General features: G+C 39.4%; 1 protein-coding gene across 2 annotated transcripts in view; it reads left to right on the top strand.

Annotated features, from left to right (window-relative positions):
* The first annotated feature begins 626 nt into the window (after positions 1-626).
* Positions 627-16,250, top strand: part of LOC137255942 (citron Rho-interacting kinase-like) — a 43,365-nt gene continuing 27,741 nt past the window's right edge. For both annotated transcript variants that reach the window (XM_067793559.1, XM_067793551.1), the window contains exons 1-18: positions 627-735; positions 1,745-1,954; positions 3,210-3,385; positions 5,178-5,326; positions 5,876-5,971; positions 6,498-6,591; positions 7,587-7,799; positions 8,527-8,680; positions 9,303-9,474; positions 10,229-10,544; positions 11,089-11,216; positions 11,662-11,824; positions 12,233-12,358; positions 13,870-14,025; positions 14,163-14,234; positions 15,056-15,139; positions 15,518-15,643; positions 15,832-15,906. In XM_067793559.1, coding sequence (XP_067649660.1) covers positions 1,756-1,954; positions 3,210-3,385; positions 5,178-5,326; positions 5,876-5,971; positions 6,498-6,591; positions 7,587-7,799; positions 8,527-8,680; positions 9,303-9,474; positions 10,229-10,544; positions 11,089-11,216; positions 11,662-11,824; positions 12,233-12,358; positions 13,870-14,025; positions 14,163-14,234; positions 15,056-15,139; positions 15,518-15,643; positions 15,832-15,906 — 2,499 coding nt within the window. In that variant the 5' untranslated portion in view covers positions 627-735; positions 1,745-1,755. The remainder of the gene's footprint in view (positions 736-1,744; positions 1,955-3,209; positions 3,386-5,177; positions 5,327-5,875; positions 5,972-6,497; positions 6,592-7,586; positions 7,800-8,526; positions 8,681-9,302; positions 9,475-10,228; positions 10,545-11,088; positions 11,217-11,661; positions 11,825-12,232; positions 12,359-13,869; positions 14,026-14,162; positions 14,235-15,055; positions 15,140-15,517; positions 15,644-15,831; positions 15,907-16,250) is intronic.

Genomic DNA, 16,250 nt, shown 5'->3' with positions numbered 1-16,250 from the left:
CTCATTTTGTCAAACGTGGACTTTCAGGCGACGAACTGCTCCTGTTTTCTAAACTAACCATGATGAACAAAGTGACATACTGTGCGATTTGTCTTAAATCTAACAGGAACCCCATTCATAAACAAGTAAAACGAAATATAAAATCATCACTTTCATGAATTACTCAACCTTTAAATGTCAAAATATCGAATCTGACACATCGAGCAAGGAGCCCACCAATAAAACCTACGAACAATTTACTTTCTTATGTTGAAACCTAATGCATATATTGATTTTCTCTTTTGAAATTGTCATATTTGTTTTGTTTGCATTTCACTCTCATGTTTTCCGTTTGTTTATTTTATTTTGTAAAACCAAGGACACATAAAGCTGTGTAGCGTTTTGCAACACCACAATTATAGATGTTACTTTATTCAGCTTATGTTGCCACGGATCTAAGAACCACAGACTAAAGGTCAAATCTTCCGATTTAATGCCAAATATTTGAGATACAGACAAAAATTATCAGCCACAAATATACAGTTCTTGTAGTTGTTTTTTTCTGTATTCGTTTAAGGTTACATACACGAAAACTATAATACTCGCGCTAAATTCTAGATAGATGGCGCCCTCGCGAAGAGGTGCTATTTGATTGGCTGCTACTTCAAAATTACGATTTCACCACGCATACGCGGTTCATTCAAAGACAATGTTTGTAAATACATCATAGTGGTTGTTTTTATTCCTGATTGACTGGTGAGTTTTATTCTAATTAGAATGTTTCATTCTCTTAAACCACCAGGTTTCAGTGACACAGGCGATCATCTAGGAGAACCATTCTAGTTTGGTGATGAACCTGCCTTAATCATTTTATTGAGAATCCAACAGCTACAGAACTGCAGTCCTCGTGTCAGATTGTGCATTAAACACAACGTTTGATTTATCTCTGCGATAATAACATATCTAAGGTGGTAACAAAGATAGCAAGTTTTATATCGTTTTTATCCATCGGGCAAGACTCACAGACATCCCTTTGTTGTAATATTCCACATGAACAACATTTCACGAACAGCTGAGTCAGGGAATGGGAAAACATGTCCATGGTTAATCGTATGTTACTACCCAATATAATTTTAGACCAGTTTGAAAATAATAAAGATATTTGAACTTCCATTCTCATTCTGTAATATGTTGACTGAATTATGTGAATTGCTAAAACAATTGTCATCACTTGCCATACTACCTATATGTTAGAATATTAATCATGTTAACAGTACACATTCGTATGATATAATACCAGATCTTAGAATAGATGAATAATGATGAATGATTCATTAAACTTAAAGTGTATTTGAATTGTTTCCAATACTGGCCTGGAGTAAGTAAATTTTCCAAATTATGGTCTAAGTATGTCAGCTTTGGCCTGATCAGGAACACAGCTATGTCCAAATCGAAGAACAACATTGGATACAGTTACTTACAAATGGGGACATTTTGACATTTTTGTAGCATTCTTATAAACATGATTATTTTAAAGGAAGTCACACTGGTAAAACCTTACCATCATGCTAACATTGCTGATGAGCTTAGTAATTTGGATACCTGTTAATTCAGTTTGGGATTTGTTACAGACACTTTCTGCTAATTTATAGCCTTTTAAGTTGCTACAAAATTATTTTAGGGATTTCATTTTCCATATTTGCATTTTCGTTCATGTGTTTATGTAATCATAGTAAAAACATATATATATTATTATTCTTTCCAGATATCATCAAAATGTCAAATGAGGATCCATTAAGGGACAGGCTAAAAAGCCTGTATGAGATCTGTGCTAATCACCATGACAATGCGGAAGGTCAGGAGATGCTTCCTCTGAGCCAGGAGGGTTTACTGGATGGTTTTCTCACTCTGTATGATGAGTGTACCCATGACAACCTGGCTCGTATCAAACATATATCAGGCTTCACCAAGAGATGTAAGTCATTCAATAGCATATTGAACATGAGAATCATGATGTTGTGTAATGATCCTTTGATTCATGTTACTGTTAGGATGGTTAATGTCATACATGTGGATATATTGTGTCTCACTATCAAAAGCCTCATTGCTGGATCTTACTTTCATTATGTTGATGCTATAGTGGTCACACAGATCATGGTTTGTTTGTGTTCAGACAGGACTCATGTGTGTTTTGTTTGAGTGGCATTCTAAAAGTTAGTGGTATAGAGGTGACAAGACGTTAATAGATGATCAACTTCATTATTTTGATAATGGTTATGTTTCAGTAAAGATTCTTATACCGTTTTCACGAAAACAACAAAATTAAGACAAACTGGGCATGTTTCAAGATCCATCACAGCTGCTGGGATACATCTTAGATGTCTCCAGGGTATACATTCCAATAAATCTCCACTATACCCTGGATGCATCCACAGCTCGGGCTCACTAATTTTGTTACCTCATGGCTCTGCATTCACAGAGAAGCCAGTCAGCTAAGCCGTCATTAAAACCGAGCTTGCCAGTGTCAACAAAGATAGTGGTTGCTGCTGTGAAAGTTTGTTTGCAGTGCGAGTCAGATATGAGGGAAACCATATGGACAAATTGACACAAAATATGCAAGAACTCTTTCTACTCCTTTCAGAGTATCTCTGTATCATTTGTGTTGTCAAGTTTAATTGGTTAGATAATTCTTAAAGTGAAAGTGAGTTGTAACTGGTACGCTTAACTTCCCAATGTAGACAACTGATTGCAGTTAAAAAGCCAACCAAGGGTGGTAATAAGTTTACCTGGTGAATTCAAGCTGTAGATGCATGCAGGGTACAGCAGAGATTTATTGGAATGTATGCCCTGGAGATATTGTGGATGACCAATACTTTTTCTCGATTATAGATTAAAATCGAAATATATACATTTTTAATGTAATCACCAGTTTTAAGTTTTCTTCCCTGCGTTTTTCTGACGTTTTTTTATAACTAATGCTGCCTTGAAATGAAAAGCACACATGAATGAAAGACATTGGAATGGTAATTAAACAATAAAAGTTTTAAAATTTTAAAGTGAATATCATTTAACACTTTTGAGCACATCTTTGCTTGTGAATATTCTTCAGATTTAATGGTTAGTTTACTTCATTCAAGTGTGTGAACTAAAGCAACAAAATTCTAATTAATTGAAAATGTGATTTTTACAATCAACGAAACACTGCTATTAGTGTCTGTTTGTTTTTACAGATGAAGATGCTGTGAATGAGGCCCATCAATTGATGTTGAAAGCCTCTGACTTTGAGGTGAAAGACATCATTGGCCGTGGCCATTTTGGGATAGTGCAGGTCGTGAAGGAGAAGAAACTGGAAACAGTTTATGCAATGAAAGTTCTCAGGAAAAATGACATTTTGTCACAACCAGATGTACGTTTCTCATTAGAATTTTAAATGATGATACCAATAGGTATTTGATCACATTGTTATTTTACAATATTCTCAAAAGCAGATATTGTTTGTGAAAAGATTCCAAGTTTATTATGTTTATTACTTGGTTTATAATGAGAAGTGTGTTGACCAACAGTTTAGATAACAGGTCATCTTTCCATTATAACGACTCCCAGTTTGACTTCTCATGAACATAAGCATATAATGGTGCACCCCTGCACATTAATGTACTGTACCTGTATAGCTGATTACTCCAAGTTTGTCTACTCTCTGAAATGAACCTAAGTATAAGGGAGACTCCTAGGGTCTACTTATAACAAGAAGAAGCCAAGTGAATTGGGAATCTTGTAAACATTCATTGTTTTCATATCTGGAGATAACTCCTCTGCTGTGATATAAACTTTGTAAACTTAAAGTTGATGTTGTTTGTTTTGAAAATTGGACATATCCCTCCAACTTTCTTTTCAAACTATTAACTGTAGAATGCAAAATTATTAATATCATTTTTACTGAGCATGATTATGGAATTGATTTCTTGGGGGAGCTGTTACCGCTATGTTCCTGAATCAATTTAAAAGTGCTGTAAACCCAACAGAAGCACACAATTACTTTGATATAAATTTTGGAAATAGATTTTAACAAATCATGCATTTTCGTCTCAAAGCTGTTTGTAGTGATCAAAGCACAGACATAATCAACATATATCAGAAACATCTACGTGTTCATGTGATCATTATAATGACAATATTATTCTCTAACTGTATACATGTTGGAACTATCAAAATTTAAAAACAGCTGTGTGTTTTCATATTCAAGGATACATTGTTAAAACTATTTCATACGGTAACAACACTTGGAACAACTCCGCAAATATCAGCATTCTCAGCTCATTACATCAGTTCATTTCTAAAAGTAATTGCTTCCAGTGATTATCACTTCTACATATATATTCAATGTAAGACAAGTTTTATATAACTTGATTTTCCACGGCAGCTCATTTCGTTGCTAGGCATAATCAACACCATAATCTTTAAATGCACAAATTCATTAATCATATAATGATTCAGCTATTGGAACAGTGTGCTGGAGTGGCATCTAAATGAGGCACTAAGTTGTTTGCCCATCCAGGCTTCTGTTTTGATGAAGTAAAATATGTTCGAACCATATGAAAGTACCAGTGTTTCAATGAGCTGTGAATAGCGGACCCATCACAGTGTTTACAAAGTCTGTGTTTCTTGTTATGATACGGAACAATAACTTCTTAATTCACTTACTATGCAGTGTATATGATATATCATGTAACTCAATATATGTGTATGCTAAAACCCTTCCACAAGAATGTTCTATATGATTAGCTGAATAAATGTTGTATGAACTTGGTACCGCTATAATTGTTTGTAAGTGTTGGTGGAACAGTCTACTTGGTGGAGGGGAGTAATTAAAAACCACTCAAATGGAACAGGTTATGTATTGGTTATGTAGTAAAACTGGGAGTAGTCATACTGGGAATGAACCGATAACAAGATATATTTTCCATGTAAGACTTGGAACAAAATGTAACCTGAATTTGCTGGCAAATGTGTCTTTGGTGATGATAATTTTGAACTATGAGATTAATGTGTGATTGAATTGAAATGATAGGCATTGTTAATTGATTCAATTTGTTCAAGGTGTGTTTTCTGAAATTGGTTTGTAAAATGTGTTGTTAACATGTAGTATATTGATGACAACTATCAAGTAACATGTCTACATCGTGGCTGTATGTCCACAGATTTCCTTCTATAAGGAGGAGCGTGACATCATGGCTCTAGCAACCAGTGAGTGGATCACACGACTACACTACGCCTTCCAGGACAACTCCTGTCTCTACCTTGTCATGGATTTCCACCCTGGTGGTGACTTGCTTTCTCTCCTCTCAAGGTCAGTCCATTGCTGGAGTTGTTGATGGAGGTCATTAGGAACTGTTTCCACAGACACTTTCTACTACTTCACATTGTGATCAGCTATCATTTCAAATACCAGTTATTGTTAAGTTTTACTGGTCGAGGGATCATGCTTTTCATTGTGCGCAAGACATTGCACCTTAACGACCGATCAGAAATGTAGATGGTATCGCAATGCTTCTGTTTATAGCTTGGAGTATCCCAAACTGCAATTTTTATTTTGACAACACCTGAGTCCATGGGTCATTGTGAAAACATAATCTTTTTTGAGGAAAAATAAAACTGACAGTGGTAACTGGGAAATTGATTTAAAATGTTGCTGGACATAATGACTGAGAGACTTTGAAACTATTAGGAATAGTCCAAATCTCGTTGACCCCTCCCTGTATTGGTGGCTAGAGAGTCTACTCAGGGGAAGGTTGAAGGTGCAATTACTTTCGAGTCATGCTCATAGACATTAAAAGGTGTAGGTACCCTGCCTGTTGCCCACCATTAAGAATGTAACACAAGTCTTGTTTGTTGGCAGACATGATGACATATTTGAAGAGGACATGGCGCGCTTCTACCTGGCTGAGATGTCTGTCGCCATCAATGACCTTCATCAGATGGGTTATGTGCACAGGTAAACTGGAAGGATTTTCATATAAAACATATAAGGGTGTTCTGTCATATCTGCATTTGGATCCAATACCATACCTGGGGAGAATCGTTCTACATGGTTCACAGTGATTTACTGTTATTTGTATGTCGCAACTTATTGAAAAATCGATGTAGAGGTCAACCTTCTTGACTTGGTATAATTGCATATCATCATATCCCTGTTGCACTTGGCGATGCTCATGCTGTCACACACAGGATTGTTTGGCCCAAACTTGATTATTTACAGTCCACTGTCATATGTATACATGATAAAGGTGTAATAACACTAAGTGCTGTGTTAAACAAATTAACAAATACTGAAAGTGTTTTGGTCAAATCTAAGTTTTGATAACATAACTGCTTACACCTGAAAATTCAGTAAAGCATACATTAGAAAAGGCTTATATTTGTGGGTTTTAGATTCAGTTTGACAGTGGTCAGTACAGAAGTACACTTTTTTATTCATATGCTTTTGTGGATGCATTTTTCAAATATTATTTTATTTCCAGAGATATCAAACCCGAAAACATTTTACTGGACCAGAAAGGTCACATTAAACTAGCTGACTTTGGTTCTGCTGCCAAGATGTCTGCAGACATGCTGGTATGTGTATACAGAATACAGTGCACTCTGTCCAGCTGAGACTCTTGTCTTTCTCGGATTGCTGTATAAACCAGACTGAACTTACGGTCCCAGTGTAATCCTTCTTTGTTGTCATAATGAAAAAGCTCTATATCTCGACCCTCATTTTGGATTTCAGACCAAAGTATCAGCGTGAAAAGGTAGTTACATGTAAAAACATTGCTTTATAATTCGGACTGAGCAGGAAGTCTGCTTGGCCAATAAACCTTGAATAAACAACACGTTGATTGGTTTGCGTATTTTGTCTAGTGGTGAATGCCTATTTACCTTTGATGTGATTAACACTAATTTGTAAACTATTGAAATGATCATAAAATGGAGACGATCAGGAATCGATATAGGAAATTTCTGAGTAACTCGGACTGCTGTCTAGTGTGAAGTTTTTAGTTGGTCCCAAGACAGTACGAATTAGACAGAGAGCTGGCAGGTTGCTATGCTTGTGTTTGTGTAGATGCACTATGAACATTTTGTTTTGGTTAAATTGTCATCATTATGTGATATGAGCTTGTGAAAGGTGAAATGATACAGTATATATGTTATTCACATGGTCAAATCATCAATTATATCACAGGTGATTGTTGTAGCTCTGGGGTACCAAAGTGGTTAAAGCATTTGCTCATCATACTAACAACTTAGGTCGATTGCCCTCATGGGTAAAATGTGTGAAGTCAATTTCTGGGGTCCCCCACCGTGATGTTGATGGAATATTGCAAACACGGCATAAAAACACACTCCCTCACTTACTTATGTGGCACAGGTTACTTAGCAAAGTGTGAGGGACTAATCAGTTCATTGAAGGGAATAACAAATGTTTTGGAGACATGTATACTGAGTTAATGAAATGTACCTACACTTTAAAACATTTAAAAGTAAGGTAAAGAAGACAGGTCTCATGTCACAAGCCAGTTCTTGATGTTTTTGAGATATTGTACAAATGATATATGTGTATATTGCAGGTCTCATCTCGTATGCCTGTTGGTACCCCAGACTATGTTGCCCCCGAATTGCTGACATCTATGAACAACAATCGTGGACCTCGTACCTACAGCGTGGAGGTGGACTGGTGGTCTCTGGGCATTTGTGCCTACGAGATGATGTATGGGAAAACCCCTTTCACTGACGACTATGGTTCCATGGTCACAACCTACAGCAATATCATGAACTTTAAGGTCAGTTGGGACAAAAATTAGTTTGATCTTTAGTGAGTGAGTTCAGTTTAACGCCACACTCAGCAATATTCCAGCTATATGGCAGCGGTCTGTAAATAATCGAGTCTGGACCAGACAATCCAGTGATCAACGGCTTAGGCATCGATCTGCACAATTGGGAACTGATGACGTGTCAACCAAGTCAGCGAGTCTGACCGCCGATCACATTTTTTATGGCAAGCATGGGTTGCTGAAGGCCTATTTTAGCCCAACCTTCACTGGTCTTGATCGATTGTGTTTCAGAATGAAGTTTGTTGTTTGACATCTCACTCAGCAATGTTCCAGCTATGTGGTGCTGGTCTAAAAATAATTGAGTGTGGGCCAGAAAATTAAGTGATCGACAAAATGAGCATCAGTGTAGGGAACTGAGATACGATGATATGTATGAACCATTTAGCAGGCTTGTTACATTGACATGCTCAAGACATCAGTTGCAGGTTCAATGGGTTGTTTCGTGTTAGTCTGTTGTGAAGTTATGGATGGTAGCTCAAGACATCAACTGCAGGTTCATTGGGTTGTTTTGTGTTAGTCTTTTGTGAAGTTGTGGATGGTTGCTGATGGAACCAATCACAGGATTGGTGGTTTCGCTCATGTTTGTCTGTACTGGATACGCCATATCGGAACCAAAATATTGTTTAAAGTGGAATGACTTTCAGTTCACTTTCTCATCAAGTAGCTCATGTTTCAGAGTAAGTTAAAGTTTCTGGAGGACAGCAACGTCTCTGAGTCAGCCAAAGATCTGATGAAAAATCTGCTGATGGAGCAGGACCAGCGCTACACCTGGCAGGACATCTACAGCCACAAGTACTTCAACACCATCAACTGGAGCACCATCGGCAAAAGTCAGTACAAACATCAAGCAGCAGTCATTTTCTACATACAAGGCCATCAACAATTTATATATGTGAATTTAGTAATTCTAATTTTGTTTCTAGTAAGTTCATCAACGAAATGATGACCCATAAAAATCCAGGTTAGAACTGGTCTTAGTAACCAATGTTTATTGTAAGAGGCGATGAGGTGGTCAGACTGCCTGACTTGGCTGTCATGTCATCATGTCCTAATTGTGTAGATTGATGCTCATGCTGTTGATCATTTTATGGTCTGGTCCAGATTTATTTTCAGACCTCCGCTATTTAGCTGGAATATTTTGAATGGGATGTAAAACAACAAACCAAAAAAATAAATGGTAACATCAGTAAACAGAGCAAAAAGAAAGATGTGAAGTAGTGTAGGTGAATTAATCTGTTGTGAATACGTCAGTGCATGTGGGTGTTACTGGGCTATGAAGAAACCGTTCATTCTGTCTGTTGTCAGCTGGACAGAAGATGTAGATTTGTGTTTTAAGTTGACAGGTTGTAAATTTTAACAGACTTTCACAGGATTGCAGTAGATTGAAACAAATTTGACTTGATCATGGCATGAAACTAGAGACTAATGTTGCACGCTTCTATCTGCTGACAGCTTCACCACCATTCATCCCGACCGTCAACAGCCTGGATGACACATCCAACTTTGAGGAGGTGGAGAAGGTGAAACCTCAGCCCTCACTAGATGAGTTCAAGATTCAGAAGGACTTCTCTGGACGAGATCTGCCTTTTGTGGGATTCACATATGTCAGGGATCTGAAGGACCTGTGAGTAGCACTGTCTATTTTGTTATATTTGTCATAAGTCGCAAAGAGAAATAGCGCTTAGAGGAGAGAGTGAGGATTGTGTGTGCACAGGTCACGAGGGTGCTTTTGGCAGGAAAAGGGAGGTAGCCCAGAGTGAGTGATTGTTCATTTGCTTCTAGGGAATTGAAGGGATTTGAGTTTCCATTTAACTGTGAGAGAGAAAAGAGAACCCAAATAAGCATGAGTCAGGATAAGTATAAAATATCAACTTTATCATAAGAATTACATTATTTGTGGTGTTTACCCTGACAATTATTTTAGGTCATATCCTAAGTTTGACATACTATGCTATGCTATCTTTTATGACCACTAATGAGAGATTAAGAATTGATACAGTGTTCTGACTCAGTGGCTTATATCATGGGATGTTCACAAACCACTGCTCATAATATCAATCACCGGATTGTCATGACTTGATTATGAAATCAGTATTCATGAAAGCTGAGACCATACTGTGACAGTAGCCATGAACAATAGCCTTGAACCACTTTTAATGAGAAATGAGCCCACACTTGAATTCTGAATGCGCTTGAATTCTCTGTAATGTTTAAGTTTGCTAAATGCCTTTGAGTATGGGTTCAACTCTTGGCTATCATACGCATCAGATCTTTACACTATACTGCCGGAATCAAGCATAGTGTAGATAGATAAACAAGATCAAGGACTGATTTGGTTACTGTGGACTGTTCATTACCTGTGTTTTCTACCTTGTCAGCTGCTACTGCTCCTGCCACAGTGGTAAGGTGTCAACAACTATTCTCAAAGAGTCCGATGGTAAGACCTCCTGCTCCACAGCGCTCCAGACAGCTCCAGACTCCACCAATCTGGAGGTAACACTGACTGTGAAGATCGCAGAGCTGAGGTCACTGAAGGAGCGTTGCAGTGAGCTGGAGGACTCTGAGATCAGGCTGAAGTCAGAGGTGGAGCAATGGAAACACAAGTTTGAGGAGACAGCCAACCAGAGTAGCTTGCGGGAAGGGGAGACAACCATGTTACAGAAGGATGTTGACATGTACATTAACAAAACCAAGGTTAGAAGCTTCAGGGGGTTTAAATGTTTTTATGGTCTTCTTTTAAAACTTAGGGGCTTTGCAGTATCCTAGTGGTTAAAGCGTTGGCTTTTAACACTGAAGACCCTGGTTCGATTCCCAACATGTGTACAATGTATGAAGCCCATTTCTGGTGTTTTTATAATGAACCAAACCAAATAAATCTTCTAAATAAATAAGATGAATATTTTTTCCTATGTTGCGTTTGTAAAGTTCTTTAAAAGTAAAATAATGTCTTTGCTTTAAAAATATGTGTAAGTTCATACTCTCAATCATTCTTTATTCAAGCATTTAAAGGCTGCATTCACTCACTCATTTGATCAACATGCATCAACAAGATTTTGTCTGTATGTTTAATGTCTCGGGGCAGTAGGGTGTGGTGATATGCAGTCAACCAAATCCACCAGTCTTGTCCAGTGTGAATGGCATATATGCCAAATTCAACAAGATCAAAACAAGAATAAAACAATCCAAGAACATCCAGTTGTGTTTTGTAGAATGATGGGTAATGTTGTTTTGGTTGTAGGTGCTCACTGAACAACTGATGAATGAATCTGATGAGCGGCAGCAGTTGGAAAAGCAGGCAGAGCAGATGTATTTACAGATACAGGAAATGTCTCAAGAGGCTCGGAACATCCAGGATGAACTTACCATGCAAGTGCTTGTTTATTAATTATCTCTTTCAGATTTCCTGTGCCCACTTTTCTGTTTGTACAGAGAACCACTTCCTCTTCATTTGTGGTCCATGAGCTCTTGTAAGATTGATAGAAGGTTGAGTTTTAAAGTCGGCTTCAACGTTATGTAGTTTTGGTTCAGGTTATGTAATAGTCTGAAGAATATGGCATGAACTCACAGGGAGATGGATTCTGATAGAAGATAGAGCTTCCAAGTCAGCCTGAACATTATTTAGTTTTGCTTTGGTCTGAAGAATATAGCATGAACTCTCCAAGAGATGGATTTGTTGTCATATTTGTGTCACTTTACTAATGTCTAATCTGATCTTTAATCCCTCTACATTTCAATGGAGTTGTGGTGGTTTTTGTGAAGAGGTGAGTGTTGTCATCGTTATGTGCTGGAGGATTGTGTTATGTGTCTGCAGGAACCAGCTGGATGACCTCCGTGACATCATCAGCCAGCTTGAGATGGAGAACGAGAACCTGATGAGGCGGCTACGGCAGAAAGACCGACAGCATCACTCTGTCACCAACAACCTCAATGAAACACAGAAACAACTGACTAGTGTCCAGCTCAAACTAGATAAGGTAATGCAGCCATGATGTTTTGGGTCTGATCTGACACTTCTGGTACATCAGTTGCAGATATCTGCTACTGCATTTCTGACAGTGATCTTCACCCTTATTCAGTCTTGTGTGTTGGTTGTCATTTCCTGGGATCTAGCTGACTCAGGCACATTGGTTTAAGTCTATCAAGTAGCAATCACTTTTACAGCTCCTACGGTGTGATGTAATTCAATGTTAATTTGTCATTATATAGAAGGGTTATGTTTGTGACACAGGTACAGATTGTAAAGATTAATTTTGGGGTGCTCCTTCTGCACATACTGTCAAAACTTCAGACACTTATCCTAGACCTGCAAGTTCTGTTTGAGGTGATATATTGACACCAATATGATGCAAGCACCCAAGTAAGCTAGGTTGTTTGTTGTCTAGGAAAGGAGGAAGTCTCGGGATGACCAACGCCGTGAGCTGGCAATGATGGAGAACAGAGATGAAGTGTGGAAACAACAGCTGGAACAGAAGCAGGCATCCATTGATGATCTCAACAAGAAAATCAGGGTATGTAGGGTGTGTCATGTCTATATCATGCAATGTATGTGAAACACTTATCATTGGATCGTTAAGTTTGTATCTTGGCTTGTCTGGTTGTCACATCTTCACTCAGGTAACTCTGATGAAAAAATGGTATAACCAGACTTCAAGGACAATAACTTAATGTTCTTTTTCATGAGAGATCCTCCTTTGGGTACATATAAGCATTAAGTTGTCCATTGTTAATCCCTGCGACAGTTATCACTATATTTTGAATGAAATATTTACAAAACAAAAACAATATTCTGTGCAGTCCAGTGAGTGCACCTGTCCTCGGGCAACATGACCCAATATTCTGTGCAGTCCAGTGAGTGCACCTGTCCTCGGGCAACATGACCCAAGTCTTGGTTTCGGGGATGGTTTGTCTGCTATTCCTAGTGCTGACTAGGGCTCTGACTTTGGCTCCAGTTGGGCGCAGGATTTGTCTTCCGTCGATGGACAACTGAGGATACCTGGACAACCAGGTCTCTTGGCATCCAGAGGCTTGGCTAGGCATATGGGGCGGCCTGCCTCGGCAGTTCCTACTCTTTTGCCTCAGTCCCAGTTTGGGTCTCAGCTGGTGACAGGGCGACCTGAACCCGTTGGTTCCAGTCTCTCCCTTGAGTGCTTTGTGTACCATGTCAACTTCGCACTGGTAGCACTGTCTTTTTAGAGAGTTTGGTTACTGAGGATTGTGATGATTTGGACATGGAGAAGGATGGGGGTGGAGATCAGCCGGAGGGTGAGGTTCTCGTACTCTTCCAGATTGTCACTGAGGCAGCTGCGCGAATGCATTGCGCAAACGTTGCCACAGGTTACTGTTCCTGTGCCTGAGCCTTACCCGTCGGAATTTTGCCTTCTAGGGGAGGCTTTTCCGCCTACGCGAGTGTTTGAGGCAAAACTTTGTATTCTTCCATCACTGGTTGGCGAGGTGATAAATCCTCTTCTCTCGGGTAACTGCTCTTGCTTCGATCTCCGGTAGATAATCAGGCGGTATCCATTGGGAGAGGATGCACTGTTTGAGTCGCCGGTACTGGCTGAGTGTGTCTTTATGTCTGTAACACTCAGCAACCTCTACAAGTTTGTTCTAATTTCTGACGATGTTCACTGAATGGGCAAGAAGTAACACTGTGGTGAACAAGGCATGGGACATGATGTCTTTCATTACTTTCAGTAACTTCTACTGGTCAAACTAACCACTAAGACATTTTTACTGCATGTTGTGGATAAACAGATGTTGCTGCTGTTTGGATTCTGGTTTAGAGACCACCCCAACAACTATCCTTGTGTTACGTGGCAAGTCACGCTTGGTTGACAGCAGTACGGATCAGTGTTCATATCAATCACTGGTTTGTCTGATGTATACTTCTTTAAAGCAGATGCTGACATATGGCTGGAATATTGCTGAGATTGTTGTGAAATCACAAACATATAGAGGTCCTGACTGCTGCCTGTATTGGAGTTTATGTATGTGTAGTAGTCATGATTCACTGACACAGGACCTCGAGGACCTGGTGGAGGCGTATGAACAGCAGGAGCAGGAACATGCTGAGGAGATTGAGCTGCTCCATAACAAGATGAACACATCCCTGAGGGAGAACGGCCTCATCGTGCCGCACATCGTCCGGTCTGAAGAACCCAAGAAGAGGAAAGTGGTGAGTGTGCTGTGTTCTTAACAATATAGGTTACACTTTGAATGTTCAGAGCTAAGGCTACTGTGCAGTATTACTAGTATATGGATGCATCCATAAGGGGATCATTGGATTGTAATGTTATTGCTGTGTTTTTGCAGGAGCTGTTTGTTACTCTCCAGACAGGGAGACCTTCTGTACTGAACAACAGCCACCTGGAGGACAAGATCAAGGTAAGTCAGTCAGCACCCTGTCTGTTTCGGAAATGTGTTTCGAGTACTCTCTACCTTGTCTACGATGGCAATTGGTTTACCGTCTGCTGTCTACTGTGGCAATGGGTTCACATTCAGATGTTTACTGTGCCAATGTGTTTACCTTGTGCTGTTCACTGGTAATGTATTTACCATCTGCTGTCTACTGTGGCATTGTGGTTATCTTCTGAGTTCTGTCATACACTGTGTTTACCTTATGCTGTCTACTATGTCTGTTTTGCAACAGTGTTTATCTAATACTGTCTACTGTGTTAATATCTTTACCACCTACTGTCGACTCTGTCAATGCTTTTACCTGTTAGTGCCTACTGTGTCTATTGAGGCAAAGTGATACCTAGTGCTGTCTACTGTGACAATGTGTTTTCTTGGTACTGTCTACCATGTCTTCTGTGGCAGTGTGTTTTCTTGGTACTGTCTACCATGTCTGCTGTGGCAATGTGTTTTCTTGGTACTGTCTACCATGTCTGCTGTGGCAATGTGTTTTCTTGGTACTGTCTACCATGTCTTCTGTGGCAATGTGTTTTCTTGGTACTGTCTACCATGTCTACTGGGCAATGTTTTTACCTTCAGTTGTCCATCATGCCTATCCTAACCATGTCTATATGGTTAGGTCCTGTTTATTTGTTAATCAGTCACCATTTAGTTTCTGCTGACCTTTATCAAATACTTTGCAACTGTGAACATGTTTAGTGCTGACTAATGCCCATAATGGGTAAATAATTTGATTTTGTCACTGACACCTATGGCTATCTTGTTTGACCACTACTGTTTACTGTGTACAGGATCTAGAGTCATTGATCGACCACTACAGCGGAGAGGCCAAGGCTTGGCGTCGGAGGGAGGATGATATGAGGAACACCATTCAGGTATTGAGCCCTATAGAACTTACAGCAAATCATTTGAACTTATAGAAATTTGAAATTGTTTTTCTTAGAAATTCAGCGTTAGCTTGTATCCTAAAATTAGTGATGGCCTGAAAGTGACAGGAAGTGACGCCTACGTTAATTGTTACCTGGAGGGTGTTAGTAGGAGAGGCTTCAAGCTTCCAAGAACACTGTATCAGGGAACACTGGTAATAGGTTTCACACATTGTATCTCTATGGGAAATTGGACCTGGGACATGAGTGAACATGTCAACCATGAGGTTAACCCACCATCCTGTGTTCATAAGAAGAAAGCCTGGTTAGGTGGTGGTGTTGATATGTTAGTATGTGTATTTGAGTGAAGTTGTGTTGTCCTTCCAGAAACTGCAGCAGCAGCAGACGGAGAACAATGTGCTGAATGAGAGCAAAAATCAAAAGAAGGAGAGTCTCTTCAATCACCTGAAGTTGTACCAGCAGGAGGTGCAGGACCAAAAACAGCTCATCAAGGTCAGCTCCACACCTGTACATTCCCTACACCTCTACAAGCCAGAATGTGTACCACAACTGTGCATACCATGGTCTCGGTGAAGAAGTGAATACTTCATGTTAATACAAGTGTCTCTGTATTTCTGTAGGTAATACTGGTTCACTCAAGGTGTTGTATGTTAATCAATGCTGCATCTATTATTTGCCAGGACCTGCAGTCCACCATGAAGAGTTGCCTGGCCGAGAGGCAGGTCAAGTCTGGTGAGCTGAGGCTGCAGGTGCAGGTGGGTAAAGTGGAAGTCATGGTTAGCACTTGGTGATTTTTTTATCAGTTAGTCAGACTTGGTGGATTGTATCCCTACTGTATGGATCGATGCTCATGATGCCACCGAGTTGATTCAGACCAGATTATGTTTTCACTTGAAACTTGCTGAGTTTGCTACTTGACCACAAACTGTTGCACACAAAGTCACCTCTTCTTGGTAATCATAGATCACACTGTCACCACTAACGTTACTCTCACAACTCAAGCCAATTGTGTGTCCAGTTTACTCATTTTTAGTAGACGATATATAGAAAATACTATTAGAGACATCCTAAAAGTGCACAATTCAGACATTGGGTAGTC

The sequence above is a fragment of the Haliotis asinina genome, chromosome 1 (assembly GCF_037392515.1).
Source record: "Haliotis asinina isolate JCU_RB_2024 chromosome 1, JCU_Hal_asi_v2, whole genome shotgun sequence".
NCBI classification, from domain to species: domain Eukaryota; kingdom Metazoa; phylum Mollusca; class Gastropoda; order Lepetellida; family Haliotidae; genus Haliotis; species Haliotis asinina.
The sequence above is the reverse complement of the archived record's forward strand: the minus strand, read 5'-3'. Positions and strand labels throughout refer to the sequence as shown.